This window comes from Globicephala melas, chromosome 2, assembly GCF_963455315.2.
Source record: "Globicephala melas chromosome 2, mGloMel1.2, whole genome shotgun sequence".
NCBI classification, from domain to species: Eukaryota; Metazoa; Chordata; class Mammalia; order Artiodactyla; family Delphinidae; genus Globicephala; species Globicephala melas.
The window spans coordinates 81,409,043-81,431,899 of NC_083315.2; the positions used below are offsets into that span (position 1 = coordinate 81,409,043).

General features: G+C 39.8%; 1 protein-coding gene across 3 annotated transcripts in view; it reads left to right on the forward strand.

Annotated features, from left to right (window-relative positions):
* The first annotated feature begins 1,380 nt into the window (after positions 1 to 1,380).
* Positions 1,381 to 22,857, forward strand: part of DMXL2 (Dmx like 2) — a 161,536-nt gene continuing 140,059 nt past the window's right edge. The window contains exon 1 of one of the 3 annotated variants that reach the window (XM_030850330.3): positions 1,381 to 1,762. In XM_030850330.3, coding sequence (XP_030706190.1) covers positions 1,676 to 1,762 — 87 coding nt within the window. In that variant the 5' untranslated portion in view covers positions 1,381 to 1,675. The remainder of the gene's footprint in view (positions 1,763 to 22,857) is intronic. The other 2 variants (XM_060294262.2, XM_060294261.2) reach the window with 2 other exon arrangements.

A 22,857-nucleotide genomic window follows, 5' to 3' on the forward strand; every position in this document is an offset into this window, starting at 1 on the left:
CGTCCGGAGCCTGTGCTCCACAACGGGAGAGGCTACAACACTGAGAGGCCCGCGTACAGCAAAAAAAAAAATAAAAATAAAAAAATAAAAAATAAAAAAAATTTATACATTACTGCTCAGAAGCATTTGATGGACCCCCCCCCCCCCCACTGCTGCACGGGAATGAAATCTAAGCTTCTTTGTGGAGCATTCAAACCTCTACATGTTCAGGCTGGCCACAAGCTACCTCTTGGATGTATCCATCTCTTGTTAACTACCATTCCTTTTCTCACCCTACATATCTTCAGCCTTAAACATTAATCTAATCATTGTTTCTCTAACACATCCTGTCATTTTACACTTCTAAGCCTTAGCTTAGGCTATTTTCTCTATTTGAATGCAGCGTTTATGTCAGTTTCTCCATAACACTTTACCCATCCCCTTAGTCAAAAGTATTCTTCCTCTTCTGTGGTGCATAGACTTTTGTGTCTCAATCGTAACACTTTTTGCGTTCTGCCTGTTTTTATAGATAGTTGTAACTTAGTCCCTTCTACTTCCTTGCCCCAGTGACTTAATCACACACAGTATAGGCTTAAAGCCTTGTGACGAATTGAACTGGAGCATGGATCTGATCCCTGTATCAAAGGTTAACAGTCTGGAAAATTCAGGCGATTCTGCAAGAATCCATAACATCGCGCATGAAAAAAGAGCCTAGAGGAGTCACTCATTCCAGGGGCCCTTTCGCTGTCTAGAACAACCGTTACAAAAGGTGGGAACAAAATAATTTGCTGTTAGGGGAGTACGGCTTCTCTACACAGTTGCAAGATGTTTTTATTGTTTACATAAAGTAAAATATCTTATGCACTGTACTTGAAAAAAGCCCTAAGGGATCTAAGATTTCCCGAGGTGAATTTTCCGCTGACGGGTGTCCTCCTGAAGTCAACTGCACTGACCATCATGCAGTGTACTTGGTAATGGATTAAAGACTCATCGAAGCATACTCGCGGTGCTTCTCCGGAGAGGGACTGCGGCTTGGCCCGGAGCGACCTCCGCTCCGCCCTGCGGCCACCCCCACGACCGCCCCCAGCGGCCGCAGCCTGGAGGCTCCAAGGGAATTCCCGCACCTCTGCGCGCGCAATCCCGGGACAAGGATGCGCGCGGCGCGCGCAATTGCCCTGGAAACCTCTGCGCGCGCACGCGCAAACGCGGGGCGGGGGAGGACTGAGCTAAGGGTTTAGCAGCGGAAGGAGGGATTTACCCTTCCAGTCGACTGGCGCTGCCCCCAGGGTGGACGCGCGCTCCGCCCATCTCCCTCGGGTGGAGCGTCCCTTCCAGCACGCGCCCGGCCGCGCGCTCCCCAGCCCCTCCCCCTCCGCCCTCCCCACTTCACAAGCACCCTTGCCCTCCTCCCGCATTTGTGCGCCGGTGCAGCAGGCAGTGGGAGCATCCGGGCACTTCCGCAGCCGAGAGGCGATCCGGGCGGCGGCAGCTGCGGCGGCGGCGGCGGTCAAGGAGCTCCCATGGCTGGGACCAGGCTGGGGGAAGGCAAAAGGGGGGCGAGGCCTTAAGCCCGAGCCGCGGCGGGGTGGGTCCCGAGGGAGGCGGAGCGGGAAGCGCTCTCGCGGGCGGAGGAGGGCCGGGAGCGGGGCTCGTTCAGTCTTCTAGTGCGTTCGCCTGGCCAGCCGGGGCTCTGGAGATGCATCTACATCAGGTCCTCACCGGAGCTGTCAACCCTGGAGACAACTGCTATTCCGTGGGCAGCGTCGAAGATGTCCCCTTCACGGTGAGCGGTGTCCGGGAGCCCGAGGGGGAGAGACCGCAGTCTCTACGCGGGGGCCAAGACCCCCTGTCCGCGGCCCACGCCTCCCCGGGAGGCTGCGAGGTGTTGGTAGGCCCCACCCGAGTCCCCTTTGCACCCCAATTTAGCGGGGCGGGCCGTGGGACTGTGATTCCTGCGGCTGCTGTAGGAAATTGCCAGTCAGGGGAAAGGTTGAGGAATCCACCGCCCTGTCCGCCCTCAGCAAACGGGCCCCGGGGGTGACTGCACCAGACGGTTCGTCTCCTAGGATGGCCCCGGGTCTGTGGTGGAGGAAGGTGAAACCGCTGAAAGCCCAGAGCGTCCGTTTCGCACCTGCGTCCGTTTCGCACCTGCTCTGGGTTTGGAGGCGCAGAGACTCGGTCTTGTCTCCTCGCGGAGCGTGGAGGCGATGCTGCGTCTGGCTCCCCCTGCCCGTTGTGTTAGGACATTGAGGAGCCGCTGGAGCCGGTGGCTTTAAGCCCAACCCTCCGTACCTCCTGATATGCAGAACCTTAATTCCAACAAGAAAATGGAAAAATTAATTCTCTGCCCCCGAGAAATTTAGAATAGAATAATTAGAGTGACAGCGGTCTGGAGAGCTCTTATTTATGACGAGATCACGGTTTGGTAACCTCCCTAGATAATATTTTAATCCGTTTGCAAGGTAGGCTGGTTGGTTTGTTTCAAAGATAGGGCAATGTGAAAATTTTATGACAGTGTTTTTCCTGTTTGTGAGATTAAAGTGTATGTAAACGATAATGTGTTAGAACCTCTTAAAAATCTGGATGAAATAGACATGTTTCTCAAGGAGCTTGGATGGATTAATCCTTTTGAGAATGGAATGTTGTTAGTATAGCCAATTCAAACCAAGCTCTAGAGCTTCATTTACCCACAGAGAGACTCCCATGGATTAACATGAGTTTCTTTTTTGTGTTAAATTTAGACATGGTCCTCCTTGGAAGGAACTGTAGACAATTAGACCTCGATTAAATACACATTGTTGTTAATAATCATTCTCTTTGATGAAATTGGAAATAGCATAACGGTATGTTTTTAGACAAGGGAAACACTCTGATCTGATGTCTGCTTTCCAGTAGCATGTTTTTAAAGCTGCAGAAATAAGAAAAGCTTCTGCAAAACTGCAGAATCATTATGTAGCACAGTGCATTCAGGAGCAGAGTTTATCTAACATTGTGATACATTAGAAATAACCCCATAAGATTGTTTTCTGGCCATTTTAATTTTAAATGTAATCAACTTGGCTTTGTACCAGTTTAGAATGAACCCTTAAAAAATATAATTTGCCTGACTTATATTGTTACACCTATCCCTACCAATGGTGTCATCTGTGTTTTGTGTACTTGTGACCTGAAAGACCATATAGTGTTGAGCTTGCGCTTCAAGTGTGTAGACAATTTGGGGGGCATAGAGAGAAGAAATTTCCCTCTCCTCTAGTTGTGTATGTGGGGAGGAAGTTCCCCAGGCTTTCTCCATCAAGAAATGAATCTGGACTCTTGGCTTATGGGGTATCTCCACACTATTATGGTCGTGGTAGTTTTCTGTTTCCATCTAAGGTAGAGTGGTGTCTCATTGTGAGGCTGGTATATAGGGCTAAACAGGTTCAGGTGCAGTCTGGAAAAGCCAATGCCAGAACCATTAGTGCTGCACAGGTGTGGTTATGCTGTAGGCTGCTCATGACCAGGTCCTTGGAATCATTTTCAAATCTTTTTCCACCTCCCTTTCAACCTGTCACCAAATCTAGCTGACTCTCTGCAGTGACTACCAGATTTACCCCTTTTCATGTCCTTAGTTACCAGATTATTGTAGAACCTTATTTGTATTACTTAATATTAAAAACTTCCAAACTGGTTTCCTGACATCTCTGATCACTTCAATTCATCCTCCACACAGCTGCTGGTATAATAATCTTCAAATAGCATTTCACCATATCATTCTTGGCTCAAGAGTATGTAGTTGTTTCTAAGAGCTGTGGTGTGAAATTTAAATTTGTCAGATATTCTTCTGCCATCTTTGACTTTACATTTGATTATATATACTCCTCACCTTGGCCCCTCTGCTCTAGACATACCAATCTTCTCACTCTAGCCTACATTTTTATGTTGCAACAAGAGAATTCTTGCGTTTTGTTTTCCCAAATAATGACTCAAAATTTACCTGGTTTAGGATGCCTGCCTGTGACACTGATTATTTTGGCCCTTTGGCATTTACACACCCATGTTGCACACCATTTCATTTTAATATCTTAGTTTTTAAAAATATATTTATTTATTTATTTTGGTTGTGCCTGGTCTTAGTTGCGGCATGTGGGATCTTTAGATGCGGCATGTAGGCTTCTTAGTTGCGGCATGTGAACTCTTAGTTGTGGCATGCATGTGGGATCTAGTTCCCCGACCGGGGATCAAACCCTGGCCCCCTGCATTGGGAGCATGGAGTGTTACCCACTGGACCACCAGGGAAGTCCCAATATCTTAGTTTTGAATACACTGATCCAGTTATAATTTTGCCTTGAACTAGAAATGACCTTTTGGACTCTATGAAGAACAGAGTTGCTTGAAAAAATGAGAACAAGCTGTTTTCAAGTACTCAGGAATCAGCTAACAATTATTTCAATGCCTGTGTTAGTATAGTAAAAATGAAATTAAAAGAAAAGGTAAAACTCCTTTATGTAGAGCATGCCATTTGATTTGTATAGCAATCAGATGAAAAAACTTTAGTTCTGGGTCAGATGACTAACAAGGGGACCAGCCGGGACTGGAATGGAGGTCTTGTGACTTCTCATCTGGTGGGCTTTTCTCTGTAGCATGTTTCTTTCCTGTCAGAGTTCTTGCTCTGAAGGGTGTGTATATGTGGGGAGGGTCTAGACATGGCCAGTGTAGAAGGTAAGACTGTCTTGGAGCTAGCCAGTGGTAACCTGAGGACCTTTTCAAAATAGGGCAGATCATTTATTTCAGAGTCTATAAGCAAAGTTTTTTTTTTTTTTAAATTTTTCGGTACGCGGGCCTCTCACTGCTGTGGCCTCTCCCGTTGTGGAGCACAGGCTCCGGACGCGCAGGCTCAGCGGCCATGGCTCACGGGCCCAGCCGCTCCGCGGCATGTGGGATCTTCCCGGACCAGGGCACGAACCCGTGTCCCCTGCATAGGCAGGCGGACTCTCAACCACTGTGCCACCAGGGAAGCCCCAATATAAGCAAAGCTTTTGAAAAGGAATTGTTCTAAAAGAATTTTGAAGTGTTCATGACATTGTAATTGAAAAACAATCTGTTATATATATATTGCACTGTGCATGGGAGGTGGTGGGTGGTGGTGGTGTGATCGGCTGGGCAGTGAATGTCTGCTTGGTTATGTTGTCAGGGCACGATCTCTACTGTGTTGACATGGTGATGCAGTTGGTAGTGGACAAACCCAGTGATGAATACTTTTAGTGCTAGCATGTGGGCTGTGATGGTTTTTACTTGTGTTTTGGCAGTTAGGAGTTTTTTAAAACACTCAATTGTAATTTTATAAATACACTTGTATAAATATCACCTTTTGATCATTCTGTTCTTTTCAATATAAGATCTAAGTCCTGGGAAATATTGTTATCCTGTAATAAGTCAGGTCCCAGGTAGTCCAAAGGTTGATGTATGAGCTTTGTTGTAGTTTATTTTGCCATCGATACATTTCCAACTACCTTCTTACAGGTAAGTGGCTGTTTTAAGGCTTATTGCAACAGATAGTTTAAATTTCTCCTTATTTATGTTGTTTATTACTTTCTGAAAATAGTCCTTAGTTTTTTTTTATTTTACTTTTCTGTAAGCATTAGAATATTAATTAAAATAGTGATGGTACATGATGATTATTAATATAATTAAAATATTTTTTTCACCTAAGGAGTACAGACTGTATTTTCAGACATATAGGGGCAGTTGATGTTACTCCATTCTGATATGAATTCAATACATTGATGAAAAAAGTTTACAAAAATTAGTAAGTCATTTCCACTTTCAGGGGGCTTATAATATACTGGCAGAGATAAAAAATGATGTACATAATTACAATGTAAGTCAGGTGAAAGAGATCACATGTAGTTGGGAAGATAAAAGATTTCATGAAAGACTGACACTTGGAAAGACAGAGTAGTATTAAGCATTTCTAGATGGTAAGAACAACAAAAGCCAAGGAGTGGTGTGATATAAAGGATACATTATTGGGTGACTGTTCCTTCACAAAAGTGATTAAAAAAACAAAACAAAACACAGGACTTTAAAAACACCCCACAGGCCTTCTTTATTAAGTAGCGAATACTGTTAGAATTTTGAAAAATACGATTTGCAAACATTACCCTTAGCTTTTTAGGAAAATATATTTGTATTCTGACATTCTTGACTTTTGTTTTTGTTTTTTCTAGTAGTGAATGAAATGAATGAAAAAACATTTATTTAAAAGTTAGAAGATAATGTTATGTTACATGTTATATATGTCATATATGACCTTTTTTGGCATTTAGATATATTTTTATTCTACTGTAGCATAATAGCATTCTAGTCCTAGAATTATGGCAGCACCGAACTTTGAAAATAATCAGCTTGTTTATACATTTACAAATGTTTGCTGAACACGTGCATGTGTGTGGCTCTGTGGAGATTAAAAAAAATAATAAAAAAGAACAAAAAAAATAGTCCAGATTTCAGGGAGTTTATTAAAAAAGCTTAGGAAGCTGGTAATCTATCTACTAGGGGAGTTAAGATGTATACTTAACCACAGCAGGTCAGCTGTGTGGTATTGTGAGGCACTTAAATTCTTGTGGGAATTCAGAAGGAATAAGAGATCACTTTTGGCCAGGGGAATTGGAGAGTTGGACAGAAAAATGCTTTTGTACTGGCTAGTTATCAATAGGTATAATGACTTTACCTATTGACAGCCTATGCTGAGAATAAAGGGAAGGACAGAAGTCAAGAATTTAGAACGGGCTTGTTTCCCAAGAGAAATTGGCCCATTTATTCTTGGAGAGTAGCTTCTTGTTTATTTAAATTGATATCTTTTAGAGTTTGTGGCCTTGTGTTTGCTGTCAGCCTGTAGGTGAATATGAGGTTCTATAAGTTTTTACTTATGTCCCTAGGTAGATTGTTAATTAGCCTGCCTTCTAGAGTGAGAAGACTCCTAGCAGCTACCCTGAAACTCCGGTATAACCCCAAATAATGCCTTCTCAGAAATGGGAAGTCAGAGACCAACTACTTATATGACATTGGCCAAATTGCTGAAACTTTTTAGGTTTTTCATCTGTAAAATGAGGTTCTTAAATTAGGTTCTCTTTAACTATTCAGACCTTGGATGGCATTTATACAGACCTCTCTAGAGATTTCCAAGGGGCAAAGAGAAGATGGACCAGAAACGTAAAGTGATTGTGGTGAGGATATAGGTCTAGCGCCTCTGTGCCCTGCCACTTGTATGTATGTACAAGACTGTTGGTCAGACTCTACAGTCAGGGAGCCTGACTTCCTTTATCCTCAGGGATTAAGCCATGCAGAGCCTTTGTGAAGTAGTGGTTCTTCTTCGGGCTCACAGTCGAGAAGGAGGCTCTTGTTTATGATTGTATCCTCAGTATCTGGTAGATGGTACTGTCAGAGTACAGTGCAGAGTGGGAGATGGGCCAGGGTGATGGTATTCAACCACCCACTAAATAGATTTACTCCTTTACTTTCTGTTCTTAGCTTTTTGAGTATTTGAAGGATGACTTTAGAAATTATCTAAAAAATTGATACAAACGAACTTATTTGCAAAACAGATATAGACTCACAGACATAGAAAACAAACTTATGGTTATCAAAGGGGATAGTGGGGATGGGGGGAGAAAAATGAGGAGTTTGGGATTAACATACACACGACTATATATAAAATAAGTAAACAACAAGGACCTACTGTAGAGCACAGGGAACTATACTCAATATCGTGTAATAACCTATAATGGAAAAGAATCTGAAAAAGAATATATACATACATATGTATAACTGAATCACTTGAAACTAACTGTACACTTAAAACTAACACAACATTGTAAATATGTAAATACTTCAATTAAAAGAAGAAATTATAATCAGTATCTTAATTTGGATCTTGAGAAACTTTTAGAATAAATCAGAGTCTCAGTATTTTTTTTTTTTTTGCAGTACACGGGCCTCTCACTGCTGTGGCCTCTCCCGTTGCGGAGTACAGGCTCCGGACGCGCAGGTTCAGTGGCCATGGCTCATGGGCCCAGCCGCTCCGCGGCACGAACCCGCGTCCCCTGCATCAGCAGGCGGACTCTCAACCACTGCCACCAGGGAAGCCCAGAGTCTCAGTATTTAATCATCAAAAAGAGTATAGGATGTTGGGTTACAACAGTAATGGTGCAGTGGAAAAACAAGTCGTGCCTGACCAATTTAATTTCCTTCTGTGATAGAAAGGAAGGCAGTGTTTAAAAGGGGATAATAATAGAGAATATCTGTAATTCAGATTCAAGTAAGGCTCTTCTAGCTTATTTTTTTGTGGCTTATTTTTTAAACAAGTTTGGAAACTAAATATTTTAATAGGAGTTTTAGGGTTTTCAATCTTTTTGAGTTTGTAGTATCCTTTTTTCATTTTATTTTTGCTTTGGATCCCTAATTTGTGATATAACAGGATAGGACTTGTTATTGAGGAAGCAGGGAGGCAGGTGCAACTTTCACAGGTGGTGTGACTGTATTTTCTTGCTCTTAGAGATAGCTCATGTAACCCTGGCACTTGACGTATAATATGTGAAACCAATTGACTGTGCTTTTATTCTCAAACTTTCTCATTTCATGATTGCTAAAGGCTCCTTTAATGCTCCCCTTTGCCTCCATCCTAAACACCTAAAAATATGGTTAGCTTATATCTCTTTGATGGAGAAGTCACTAGCTATAAAGGGGTCACTGAATAGAACCAGACTCCTTTAAACACTACATGATAATTTGGTGGGGTGATTTGAAAGGCACAAATATCATCCTCTTAGATTATCATTGGAGATGTGTTCCTTTTGGGCTATTCCTCTAAAAATTGAGCCTTCTCAGGAATGATATTTAATTTAATTCATACTACGTCATGACGTTTTCCTCTTGTGATTTTAGAAGAAACCCAGGAAACCTGAAACTATATGGGCATTATGCAAGGCAGCATAGATTGGACCCCCTCTCCCCCAAAACATAAAAGTTTTGGCTTAGACTAAGTTCAAAGACACACATAGCTTATATGGTCTCCGCATTTCAATAACAAAATGCTGACATCTTCCTAGGAGTAATGACTTCGGTTTTGTTATATGCTGGCACCTTCCTCATGTCTTCTCTGGCCTTGACTGTATCTGTACTTAGGAGGATCTAATCAGAAGGAGATATTAAAATTACTCTCATGTACTGTAACCATAGCATCTTTTATATGGATGAATTGTCAGTGTTTCCAGGAAAGGCCAGTTCCTCCATTGGTACCGATGATCTTAAATTGGGAGTGATTTTGCCCCCTGGGACGTTTGGCAGTGTCTGGAGACATTTTTGATTGTTGACAAGGTTGTAGGGAAGGACTAGCATCTAGTGGGCAGAGGCCAGAGACCCTGATAAACATCCTCTTATGTGCAAGACAGCTCCCCACAATGAAGAATTACTCAGCCTAAAATGTCAATACTGCTGCAGTTGTGAGAAACCCCAGTTAATATCCCAGGTCCCATCCCCTCTTATCTACTCAAGCACATTGCTCTAACAGTTTCTCCTTTTCTGTCTTGTAAAATTGCTTTTTCTTCCTCATTGAAATAGTTTCTTTACTTAGCTCTGCTGGTTGTCCTTTACTTCCCTTAAGTACTCCTTCTCAACCTGATTTCAGATTTCTGTATCCAGCTTTTCTTTGACATCTCCCTTTTGAATGTCTAATAGCTGTCTCATAACACTCTCTTCCTCCAGCCTTCTCTAAAGCAGTAAATGGCTACCTTCCTTTTTTTTTTTCCAGTTCCCTTGGAATTTTTCACTGTTTTCTTTCATTTACACCCCAGATCTAATGTTGGCAACTTCTGTTGGCTATACCTTCAAAATGCATCCAGAATCTGTCTACTTATCACCTGTGCTGCTACCACCCTGGTCCAGGGCACCATCATCTCTTTCCAAGATTATGGCAATAGGCTCTTAACAGGTCTCCTTGCCTTCTCTGCCTTTAGTCTTATACTTCTTCAGTTTATTTTCAACATAATAGTGGAATGATCCTGTTACTGTATAAATCGGATCTTATTAGTCTCTTGTTCAAAATTTTCAAATGACTTCTTTTTTCACTCAGAGAAAAGACCTGAGTGCCTTCAATACCCTTTACTGCTATTTCATTAGCACCTAGAACAAAAATTTATTGGGTACAAAATAGTACCCAATAAATTAGTAAATAGAAACGGCGCTTAGTGTAATATACAACATCCTTAGAGTAAATATGGTGACCACTTTTATAAGGCTGTTTTTTACAATACTTTTTGATATAGGTCAATGGCATTAGGCCATATTTAGATAAATGAATTTTATAGGATGGAGGCAGGGAGAGCTAAGAGAATACAATCCAGGTATAAAGCTTAGCTGGTCTGGTTTAATCTAAGGATGCATATTAATGTACTGAGAGGAATTGACAAATTATGTGCTTATTAAGCAGTTCTAAAATTTTCACAATTTTGCTTTTGAAAGACTTTAATACATAAAAAATTAAGAGATTAACCTAATACCTGGACTGTAGAGATTTTTTTAAAATTATTTATTTATTTATTTATTTATTTTTGGCTGTGTTGGGTCTTCATTTCTGTGCGAGAGCTTTCTCTAGTTGTGGAGAGCAGGGGCCGCTCTTCCTTGCGGTGCGCGGGCCTCCCACTGTCGCGGCCTCTCTTGTTGTAGAGCACAGGCTCCAGACGCGCAGGCTCGGTAGTTGTGGCTCACGGGCATGTGGAATCTTCCCAGACCAGGGCTCGAACCTGTGCCCCCTGCATTGGCAGGCAGATTCTCAACCACTGTGCCACCATGGAAGCCTTGTAGAGATTTTTTATTTTAAGAGTTACAGATTTTAAAAAATAGCTGAGCTGGGCCTGGAATTGAAAATTGAGGAGCCTGACAAAGACAAGATTGAGGTGGTTGCCCCACCTGGTGGTAAACTGAACTCAGCCAAAGGAATATTCTTTTTTTTTTTTTTAACATCTTTATTGGGGTATAATTGCTTTACAATGGTGTGTTAGTTTCTGCTTTATAACAAAGTGAATCAGTTATACATATACATATGTTCCCATATCTCTTCCCTCTTGCGTCTCCCTCCCTCCCACCCTCCCTATCCCACCCCTCCAGGCGGTCACAAAGCACTGAGCCGATATCCCTGTGCCATGCGGCTGCTTCCCACTAGCTATCTACCTTACGTTTGGTAGTGTGTTTATGTCCATGACTCTCTCTCGCCCTGTCACAGCTCACCCTTCCCCCTCCCCATATCCTCAAGTCCATTCTCTAGTAGGTCTGTGTCTTTATTCCCACCTTACCCCTAGGTTCTTCATGACCTTTTTTTTTTCTTAGATTCCATATATATATGTGTTAGCATACGGTATTTGTCTTTCTCTTTCTGACTTACTTCACTCTATATGACAGACACTTAGGTCCATCCACCTCACTACAAATAACTCAATTTCGTTTCTTTTTATGGCTGAGTAATATTCCATTGTATATATGTGCCACATCTTCTTTATACATTCATCTGCTGATGGACACTTAGGTTGCTTCCATCTCCTGGCTATTGTAAATAGAGCTGCAATGAACATTTTGGTACATGACTCTTTTTAAATTATGGTTTTCTCAGGGTATATGCCCAGTAGTGGGATTGCTGGGTCATATGGTAGTTCTATTTGTAGTTTTTTAAGGAACCTCCATACTGTTCTCCATAGTGGCTGTACCAATTTACATTCCCACCAGCAGTGCAAAAGTGTTCCCTTTTCTCCACACCCTCTCCAGCATTTACTGTGGCTAGATTTTTTTTTTTTTTTTGGGGGGGGGGAAAGGCTGAGACATTGCTGTCCCATGAATTTTTTTTTTTTAACATCTTTATTGGGGTATAATTGCTTTACAATGGTGTGTTAGTTTCTGCTTTATAACAAAGTAAATCAGTCATACATAAACATATGTTCCCATATGTCTTCCCTCTTGCGTCTCCCTCCCTCCTGCCCTCCCTATCCCACCCCTCCAGGCTGTCACAAAGCACCGAGCCAATATCCCTGTGCCATGCGGCTGCTTCCCACTAGCTATCTACCTTACTACGTTTGTTAGTGTGTATATGTCCATGACTCTCTCTCGCCCTGTCACAGCTCACCCTTCCCCCTCCCCGTAACCTCAAGTCCGTTCTCTAGGAGGTCTGCGTCTTTATTCCTGCCTTACCCCTAGGTTCTTCATGACATTTTTTTTCTTAAATTCCATATGTATGTGTTAGCATACGGTATTTGTCTTCTTCTTTCTGACTTACTTCACTCTGCATGACAGACTCTAGGTCTATCCACCTCATTACAAATAGCTCAATTTCGTTTCTTTTTATGGCTGAGTAATATTCCATTGTATATATGTGCCACATCTTCTTTATCCATTCATCAGATGATGGGCACTTAGGTTGTTTCCATCTCTGGGCTATTGTAAATAGAGCTGCAATGAACATTTTGGTACATGACTCTTTTTGAATTTTGGTTTTCTCAGGGTATATGCCCAGTAGTGGGATTGCTGGGTCATATGGTAGTTCTATTTGTAGTTTTTTAAGGAACCTCCATACTGTTCTCCATAGTGGCTGAACCAATTCACATTCCCACCAGCAGTGCAAGAGTGTTTCCTTTTCTCCACACCCTCTCCAGCATTTATTGTTTCTAGATTTTTTGATGATGGCCATTCTGACCGGTGTGAGATGATATCTCATTGTAGTTTTGATTTGCATTTCTCTAATGATTAATGATGTTGAGCATTCTTTCATGTGTTTGTTGGCAATCTGTATATCTTCTTTGGAGAAATGTCTATTTAGGTCTTCTGCCCATTTTTGGATTGGGTTGTTTGTTTTTTTGTTATTGAGCTGCACGAGCTGCTTGTAAATTTTGGAGATTAATCCTTTGTCAGTTGCTTCATTTGCAAATATTTTCTCCCATTCTGAAGGTTGTCTTTTGGTCTTGTTTATGGTTTCGTTTGCTGTGCAAAAGGTTTGAAGTTTCATTAGGTCCCATTTGTTTATTTTTGTTTTTATTTCCATTTCTCTAGGAGGTGGGTCAAAAAGGATCTTGCTGTGATTTATGTCATGGAGTGTCTTGCCTATATTTTCCTCTAAGAGTTTGATAGTTTCTGGCCTTACATTTAGGTCTTTAATCCATTTTGAGCTTATTTTTGTGTATGATGTTAGGGAGTGTTCTAATCTCATACTTTTACATGGACCTGTCCAGTTTTCCCAGCACCACTTATTGAAGAGGCTGTCCTTTCTCCACTGTACATTCCTGCCTCCTTTATCAAAGATAAGGTGACCATATGTGCGTGGGTTTATCTCTGGGCTTTCTATCCTGTTCCATCGATCTATGGTTCTGTTTTTGTGCCAGTACCATATTAGAAGCAAGATTTTCTTTAGAAAGTAATTTTAAGAATGTTGGGAATTCCCTGGTGGTCCAGTGGTTAGGACTCCGTGCTTTCACTGCCGAGGATGAGGGTGCAGTCCCTGGTCTGGGAAAGCCGTGGGGTGCAGCCAAAGAAGAAAGAAGAATGTTTTAATACATAGACAAATGGAACATTTAAACATGGCTGTCATTTTATGCTAGAAAAATTTTATATAATCAAAAGCCCAATTTGGCCATTAAAATCAAAAAGCAAACAAAAACCATAAAGAACTCAATTTTTTGTTTTAACATTATTAATATAATATCTACATTGTGAAAAACTCATAATTCAAACAATGTTGAAATATAGAAAGTAAGAAGGAAAGTTTCCTTTTCCTAGTAGAATTTTGTTTAGCTTAACTTCCTGGTCATCCTTGATTCAAAAAATATTTGAGTGCCTAGGCATTGTGCATACTCTCTAAGGCAAACCAGCTATTAAATATGCACTGTTGTACACTGTTGGTGTATGTTGTTTTAAGGTATAAACTAGTTAAATTGGTAAAGTAGTTGAATTACAGCCCTTTTTTCTGGTAGTATTTAATAGTGCCAGTTGCATGTGGTTGATATATAGAAACACAATTTTTTTTGAAATGGAAGGATTAATATCCATCTTGTATGTTAAATTGGTATATGAAATGAAATATTTTACAATTTAGATCTAGTGTAGGAATTTTAGATCTAGGAATTAAAGAATTTAATCAAAGCTACACAGCAGACCCTATGGCAGAATTAAGACTGGAACCAATAAACAAATGGGACCTAATTAAGCTTAAAAGCTTTTACACAGCAAAGGAAATCATCAACAAAACCAAAAGACATCCTATGGAATGGAAAATATTTGCAAATGATATGACTGACAAGGGGATAGTTTCCAAAATATATAGGTAAAAAAAAAAAAATCAAAAAAACAAACAACCTAATAAAAAAAATGGGCAGAAGACCTGAATAGACATTTTTTTCCAAAGAAGACATACAGATGGCTAACAGGCGTATAAAAAAATGCCCAACATTGATAATTATTAGAGAAATGCACATCAAAACAACAAGATATCACCTCACACCTGTCAGAATGGCTGTCATCAAAAAGTCTACAAATACATGTTGGAGAGTATGTAGAGAAAACGGAACCCTTGTACACTGTTGGTAGGAATGTAAATGGTGATGCAGCCACTATGGAAAACAGTTCCTCAAAAAACTAAAAATAGAACTACCATATGATCCAGTAGTTCCACTTCTGAGTATATGTCCAGAAAAAATGAAAACACTAAGTTGAAAAGACACCTGCACCCCAATGTTTATAGCAGCACTAGTTATAATAGCTAAGATACGGAAGCAACCCAGGTGTCCATCAACAGATGAATGGATAAAGAAGATGTGATACATATCTACACAATGGAATAGTACTCAACCATAAAAAAGAATGAAATTCTGCCATTTGTAGCAATGTGGATGGACCTAGAGAATACTATGCTTAGTGAGATAAGTCAGAAAAAGACAAATACTGTATATCACTTATATGTGGAATCTAAAAATTAATGTAAACAAATGATATGCAAAACAGAAACAGACTCAGATATAGAAAACAAACTAGTGGTTACCAAAGGGGAGAGGGAAGGAGGGAGGGGCAAATTAGAAGAATGGGATTAAGAGATACAAAGTACTATATATAAAATAGGTAAGCAACAAGGATATATTGTAAAACACAGGGAATTATAGCTATTATCTTGTAATAACTTTTGATGGAGTATAATCTATAATTATACTCCATTAAAATACTGAATCGCTGTGCTCTACACCTGAAACTAACATAATATTGTAAATCAACTATACTTCAATGAGAGAGGGAAAAAAAAGGACTGGAACCTAAGGCTCCAAGTTCTTTTTTCTCCCCTTAAAATTTAAAAAGTAACACATGTCCTTGTAGATAGTTTGAAAAATGTAGAAGAAAGATAAAATCATTTGTAATTGTCCAATCCAGAGATAGCCCCTCTTACCATTTTGGTAAAGTGGACGGAGGCCCCATGGAGGAGGCTTATTTGATTTCAGAATGCTTATCTGTATTTTTTTCCTGAATGAGTTTTGGGTAGTTATTTTTGTAAGAATATATTCTTTTGTGTAGATATTCAAATTTATTAATTTAAAATTGTTCAGAGCCACCTCTTACTATCTTTTTGAGGTTTGCAGCATCTGTTATATTGCTTCTTTTCTCTTTACTATCATTGGTTATTTGTGGCTCCTCTTTTCCTTCAGTAGAGGTTTATCAACCTAATTAATCTTTTAAAATAACCCACTTCTAACTTTACTAGTTCTTTCTGTTATATATTTATTTTCTATTTCATTAACTCTTATTCTTGATTTATTATTTCCTTCTTTCTGCTTTATTTGGATTAGTTTTGCTGTTTTCTTCTTAATTTGAGATAAACATTCCAGCCTCTTTTTCTAATATATACATTTAAGGGTGTAAGTATTATATTCTTAAGACTTACATTACCTGCATACCACAAAGCTATTTTTAATTTTTATTTATTAAAAATTTTTTTAAATTGAAGTACAGTTGATTTATAGTGTTTCAGGTATACAGCAAAGTGATTCAGTTATACATATACATATATATGTATATTCTTTTTCAGATTCTTTTCCATTATAGGTTATTACAAGATATTGAGTATAGTTTCCTATGCTATAGAGTAGGTCCTTGTTGTTTATTTTATCTGTTAATTCAAAATTTCTACTTCATCCCTACCTCCCCTTCCCCCCTTGGTAACCGTAAGTTTGTTTTCTGTGTCTGTGAGTCTATTTCTGTTTTGTTAATAAGTTCATTTGTATCTTTTTTTTTTTAGATTCCACATATAAGTGATATCATATGATATTTGTGTTTCTCTCTCTGACTTACATCAGAGATAATGATAATCAGAGATAATGATAATCTCTAGGTCCATTCATGTTGCTGCAAATGGCATTATTTCATTCTTTTTTTATGGCTGAGTAATATTCCATTGTGTGTGTATCTGCTCTCTAATTGTGGTGTGCGGGCTCTAGAGCGCGCCGGCTTAGTTGCCCCATGGCATGTGGGATCTTAGTTCCCTGACCAGGGATCGAACCAGCATTCCCTGCATTGGAAGGCGGATTCTTAACCACTGGGCCACCAGGGAAGTCCCTTTGTGTTTCATTCTTGAAAGACATTTTTGCTTAGGTTGCATAGGTTGAGGATGGCAGTATTTTCTTTTCAGCATCTTGAAGATATCACTCCTTTATCTTCTTGCCTCCACTGTTTGTGTTGAGAAGTGAGCTGCCAGCTTGTTGCTTCTTTAGAAGTTGTATTTTAATTTTTTTCCCTCTAGCTGCTTGTAAGGTTTTTCTTGTCTTTCTGGTGTTTTACTGTGTTGTGTCTTGGTGTCCTTTATTTTTCTTTTTAATCCTGTTTGGGACTTTTGAAATTTTTGAATTTGTGAGTTGATGTATTTCATCAAATCTGGAAAATTTTCAGCTAATAGCTCTTCAAATATTGTTTCTGCCCCATTGACCTCAGGAGACTAATACATTAAATATATTAGGACTTCTCTGGTGGTGCAGTGGTTGAGAATCCGCCTGCCAATGCAGGGGACACGGGTTCGAGCCCTGGTCCGGAAAGATCCCACATTGCTATGGAACAACTAAGCCCATGTGCCACAACTACTGAGCTCCTGCAGCACAATTACTGAAGCCCGCATGTCCTAGAGCCCACGTGCTGCAACTACTGAAGCCTGCAGGCCTAGAGCCCGTGCTCTACAGCAAGAGAAGCCCTGCAATGAGAAGCCCACACACCACAACGAAGAGTAGCCCTTGCTCACAGCAACGGAGACCCAATGCAACCAAAAAAAAAATATATATATATACGTATATATATTAGATCTTCTCCCTTTAGTTCTATGTCTAAAATCCTCTCTACTATATTTTCTTTTCATCCTTTTTAGAATTCTAATTGGTTTTTTCTAATTCATTTGTTAATCCTTTCTTTTTTTTGTTTGTTTGTTTGGCTGCTTCAGGTCTTAGTTGTGGCACTCAGGATCTTCGTTAAGACATGCGGGATCTTTTGTTGCAGCTCAGGGCTTCTCTCTAGTTGTGGCGTGTGGGTTTTCTCTCTTTAGTTGTGGCACGTGGGCTCCAGAGTGTGTAGGCTCTGTAGTTTGCGGCATGCAGGCTCTCTAGTTGAGGCTCAGTAGTTGTGGCGCTGGGGCTTAGTTGCCCCGAGGCATGTGGGATCTTAGTTCCCCAACCAGGGATTGAAACCATGTTCCCTGCATTGGAAGGCAGATTCTTTACCACTGGACCACCAGGGAAGTCCTGCTAATCCTATCTTAAGTCATGTCTGATTTGCTCTATTGTACTTACTGAACTGACTAGTCCTAGATTTTGTTTTGTTTGCCCTTTATAAGATTGAAAAAATGTCCTTATATTCCTTTTTGCTGGAAGTTTTTATCATGAAGTCATCTTGAATATTGTCAAATGTTTTTTTTTTCATGATATGGTCTTGTGATTGTTTTTCTTCTTTAAACTGTTAGTGTGGTAGATTACATTGATTGATTTTTTGCAAATAAAATCAGCCTTGTATTACTGGTATAAGCCCCACTTAGTTATGGTGTGTATTATCCTTTTTATATAGGGCTAGATTTGATTTGCTAATATTCTGTTGAGTGTTTTTGCATCTATGTTCATTCTTGATCCATCGTCTTTTCCCCTCATATTGTTTTTGTTTGGTTTTGGTATTATTGTAATGCTGGTTTCATAAAATGAGTTTGTAAGTGTTCCTTCCTTTTCTATTTTCTGTCACGGATCAGGTAGAAATGGTTTCATTCTGTAAATTTTAGTAGGATTTTCCAGTGAAATCATCTGGGTTTTGACTTTTGTTTCAGAAGTTTTTTTTTTTTTTTTTTTTTTTTTTTTTTGCGGTACGTGGGCCTCTCACTGTTGTGGCCTCTCCTGTTGCAGAGCACAGGCTCTGGACGTGCAGGCTCAGCGGCCATGGTTCACAGGCCCAGCCGCTCCACGGCATGTGGGACCAGGGCACGAATCCGTGTCCCCTGCATCGGCAGGCGGACTCTCAACCACTGCGCCACCAGGGGAGCCCCAGAAGGTCTTTTTTTAAAAAATTGAGCTGTAGTTGATTTACAATATTAGTTTCAGTTGTACAGAATTTTAGGGTTTTATCTACACATTCAATTTCTTTAACAATTAAAGGACTATTAAGGTAATGTATTTCATTTGGGGTGTGTTTTTGTAGTTTCTGGTTTTGGAGGAATTAGTCTTTTTTTTTTCTATTTCACTGTCATATTTATGTGTATAGAGTTGTTTATAGTATTTTATTATCTTTTTAATGTTTGCAAGATTAGTACTGGTATTTTCTTTTATTCTTTTTTTATTTTTTAAAAGAAAAAAATTTTTTAAGTTATCTTTTTATTTTTCATTAATTAATTAATTTATTTTTGGCTGCATTGGGTCTTCGTTGCTGCATGCGGGCTTTCTCTAGTTGCGGTGAGCGGGGACTACTCTTTGTCGCAGCACGCGGGCTTCTCATTGCCGTGGCTTCTCTTGTTGCGGAGCTCAGGCTCTAGGCCCGTGGGCTTCAGTAGTTGCAGCACACGGGCTCAGTAGTTGTGGCATGAGGCCTCTAGGGCATGTGGGCTTCAGTAGTTGTGTTGTGCATGCTCACTAGTTGTGGCTCGTAGGCTCTAGAGCACAGGCTCAGTTGTGGTGCACGGGCTTAGTTGCTCCATGGCATGTGGGATCTTCCTGAACCAGGGCTTGGACCCACCATGTCCCCTGCATTGGCAGATGGATTCTTAACCACCACGCCACCAGGGAAGTCCCAATTTTTCTTTTTTCTTTGGTGTTGGTAATTTATGTCTTCTCTCTTTCTGTGTGTCTTTCTAGAGGTTTGTAAGTGTTACTGAAATTTTTCAAAGAACCAGATTTTTATTTTGTTCACATTATATACTGTTTTCCTGTTGTCACTTTGATTTCTCCTTTTATTTTTATTATTTCATGACTTCTGCATGCTTTGAATTTGTTTTGCTCTTTTTCTCATTGATTAATATGGAAGCTTAGATTACTGATCTGAGGGTATTTATATTTCTATGGCATTTTTATAGTAGTCACTTTAACATGTTTGTGTGTTAATTTCAAAGTCTGTGTCTGTTGATTGTCTTTTCCCATGTGAGTTGAGATTTTCTTAGCTCTTTTTATGCTCAGTAATTTTGCATTGTTACCTGGACTGTTTAAAATATTGTGTTATGCAACTCTAGGTCTTGTGTAAAGTTTATGGAGAATGTTGATATTTTGTTTTAGCAGGCAATCAGCTTATTTGGGTTCATGCCAAAAATTCTGACCAGCCTTCTATAGGTTGTAGTTTCAGCGTGAGTTCCATTTTCAAAGGCCTTGCAGTGCTAGTTGGATATAACCTGTGTACATGCCACAGGCGGCCAATATGAGACCTGGGCAGTGGTATCTCCTGTAGTTCAGATCCCAAAGGTGGTTATGCTGCTGTTTTAGGTATGATCTGTGCGTGTGCTGCCCGGGGATGCACCCAGGAGTTTATAAAAAAGTTTATTGGGTGGTTCTTCCAAGCTCTTCCCTTTTTGTGATTTCTGTGGTACTTTCTGTTTTGCTAGGGCTCCCCTTGGTGGTTCTCTGGCTGGAAAGTTGAGACTTTAGTTACCCTGCTCTGTGCTTCCTGTGACTGTATTTGTGTTCAGTGCCAAGCAGCAGTAGGACAGAGAAAGAAAAAAAAGCAACTGGGATTTCCCCCACTCTCTTGGGTTCATAGCTCTTTATATTGGAGCTCTGGGATTGCTTGGGGGCTGGGATGTGAGAAAATGGAGAAAAGCAAAGAAAAAAAAAGGATAAATGGGGAATTTTCTCTCCCTGTCTTTGAAAATTAAGAGTCTCTTTTCCTACTTTTTGAACCAAAAATAAATGGCTTCTCCTGGAGGTCTTTTTTTTTGTGTGTTTTGGTTTCGTCCTAAGTTTAAACTCTCTGCTAATACAGTGGATTTCAAATTCTGTTCTTTCCTCGTTCATCTACTACCATTTACTTTTCAGTTTAAAATATTTGTTCCATGCATTCTGTCCATGTTTTATGGCTGCATTCAGTGGGAGAGAGATATTGTTGTTTTTACTTGGAATCAAAGCTATGATACCATTTTTCATATCAAAAAATATCAAGGACCAGCAATAAGTCTAATAATACATGTAGAAGATTTCAGTGGGCAGAATTAATAAAACTTTATTGAGAAACCTAAATAAAGGGAGATAAATACCATGTTTATGGACTAGTATAAAGATATCAATTCTTTCCAAGCTAATTTATAGCTTTGATGTGTTCCCAGTCAAAAACTTAAAGAGGATTTGTGAAATTTGACAGAATGATGCCTAATTTTATGGAAAGAGATAGGGCCAAGAATAGATAAGGCTATCTTGAAGAACATTAAGATGAGAGGACTTCTACCAGCTGAAGACTTGTAGAAGTTGTAGTCATTAAGGTAGTGTGGTGGTGGCCTAAGAACAAATATACCAAACTAACAAAACAGAGCACCAGAAACAGACTCACACATTTATTGATGCCTGATTTTTTTTTTTTGGCCACACTGTGTGGCATGTGGGATCTCAGTTCCCTGATCAAGGCTCGAACCCACACCCCATGGAGTGGAAGCGTACTCTTAACCACTGGACTGCCAGGGAAGTCCCACCTGATGCTTGATTTATGTCAAAGATGACGTGGTAGAATAGTATAGAATGGTTGATCTTCTCAGTCAGTAGTGCTGGGACATTTTCTTATTTATATAGGAAAGAAATGAAACTTGGCCTCTAGCTCACCCCATACATAAAAATTAACTGCAGGTAGATTACAGATCTAGGTGTGAAAGAACAATAAAGATTTTAGAAGACAGTATAGAAAATTTATTCATTACCTTCAGGTTGCAAAATATTTCTTAAAACACCAAATATACCACAATTATAGATAAATAAATTAATTTATGATGTGAACCAGGTTTCTCATAATTGAAGAAGGGAGTTCAAAATATGGACTGTAGGAAGGCTAGAATGAATGGTGGATATAATCAGACCAGAGGCATGTGTATGACTTCATATGTATGTGTGTGTATCCATATATGTATATGTTATGTGTTTTTAATGTGTGAATCTGTGTGTGTGTATATATATATATATATATATATTTAGAGAGTGAGAAAGGTAGAGAGCAATGATGTATAGGTATAGAGGTATATAGATATGGTGGGGAGGTATGCATGTCCTGGATGTCGTTGCTTTTAAACCTTTCAATGGAGAGTTGTAACTGTATGTGGGTGTCTACATACACACACACACACATATGCATGTGTATTCAAGTGCACGAGCACACATGTCTGTTTCCTAGTTGCTCAGCTGAGAGGGCCTAGACACAGTTGGTACTCCAGTAGCAGAAACATAGCTGGCATCAAGATCTTGGTTTCTAAATACCATTCTCCACTAAAAAGAAACAGCATTCCTTGGAGAAATAGCTGATTCTAGGTTGGATGATAAGCCTAGATAAGCCTGGAATCTCTTATGCCAGAAAATAAGGAATTGTTCAAAGAATGACGAGAACATGTCAAAAGAAGACAGGGCTAGCTTGAAGGGTTCCTACTGGTCAAGTCTGGGACAGTTGGAATATGAAAATAAGTGATAGTAGTGGATTATCACCCTTTGAATGAGGTAAGAACTCGTGATCTTTAATATAAAAAGTACAAAAATGCATAAGAAAACTCCGGGGGAGGGATAAATTAGGAGTTTGGGATTAATATATATGCACTACTATATACAAAACAGATAAACAGCAAGGTCCTACTATATATAGCATAGGGAACTGTAGTTAATATCTTATAATAAACTTTAATGGAAAAGAATATGAAAAAGAATATATGTATAGCTAAATCACTTTGCTGTACACCAGAAACTAAGACAACATTGTAAATCAACTATACTTCAGTTAAAAAAAAATAAGAGGGGACTTCCCTGGTGGTCCAGTGGTTAGGACTCTGTGCTCTCACTGCCCAGGGCCCGGGTTTGATCCCTGGTCGGGGAACTAACATCCCACAAGCTGCGTGGTGAGGCCAAAAAAAAAAAAAAAAAAAGAAGAAAATTACCATTTGGCAGCCATCATAGTAATAACTGATTAGGCAAGAATCATCTAATGGATGCTAATATTAGCGGGTAAAAGTTTGATAAGTAACAAGATATTTATATAACCTCAAAATAGCTTCCCTCAAAATGCTTATTAATTACAAAGGAAAAAAATAGCTTTATAGAGGAGAAACTTGTCAGATACCACCTTTAACAACCGATCAAAGTTAACATCACCAGAGATGGGACAGGTAGACAAATGTGCCTCTTAGTAAAATGCAGTGAGAAC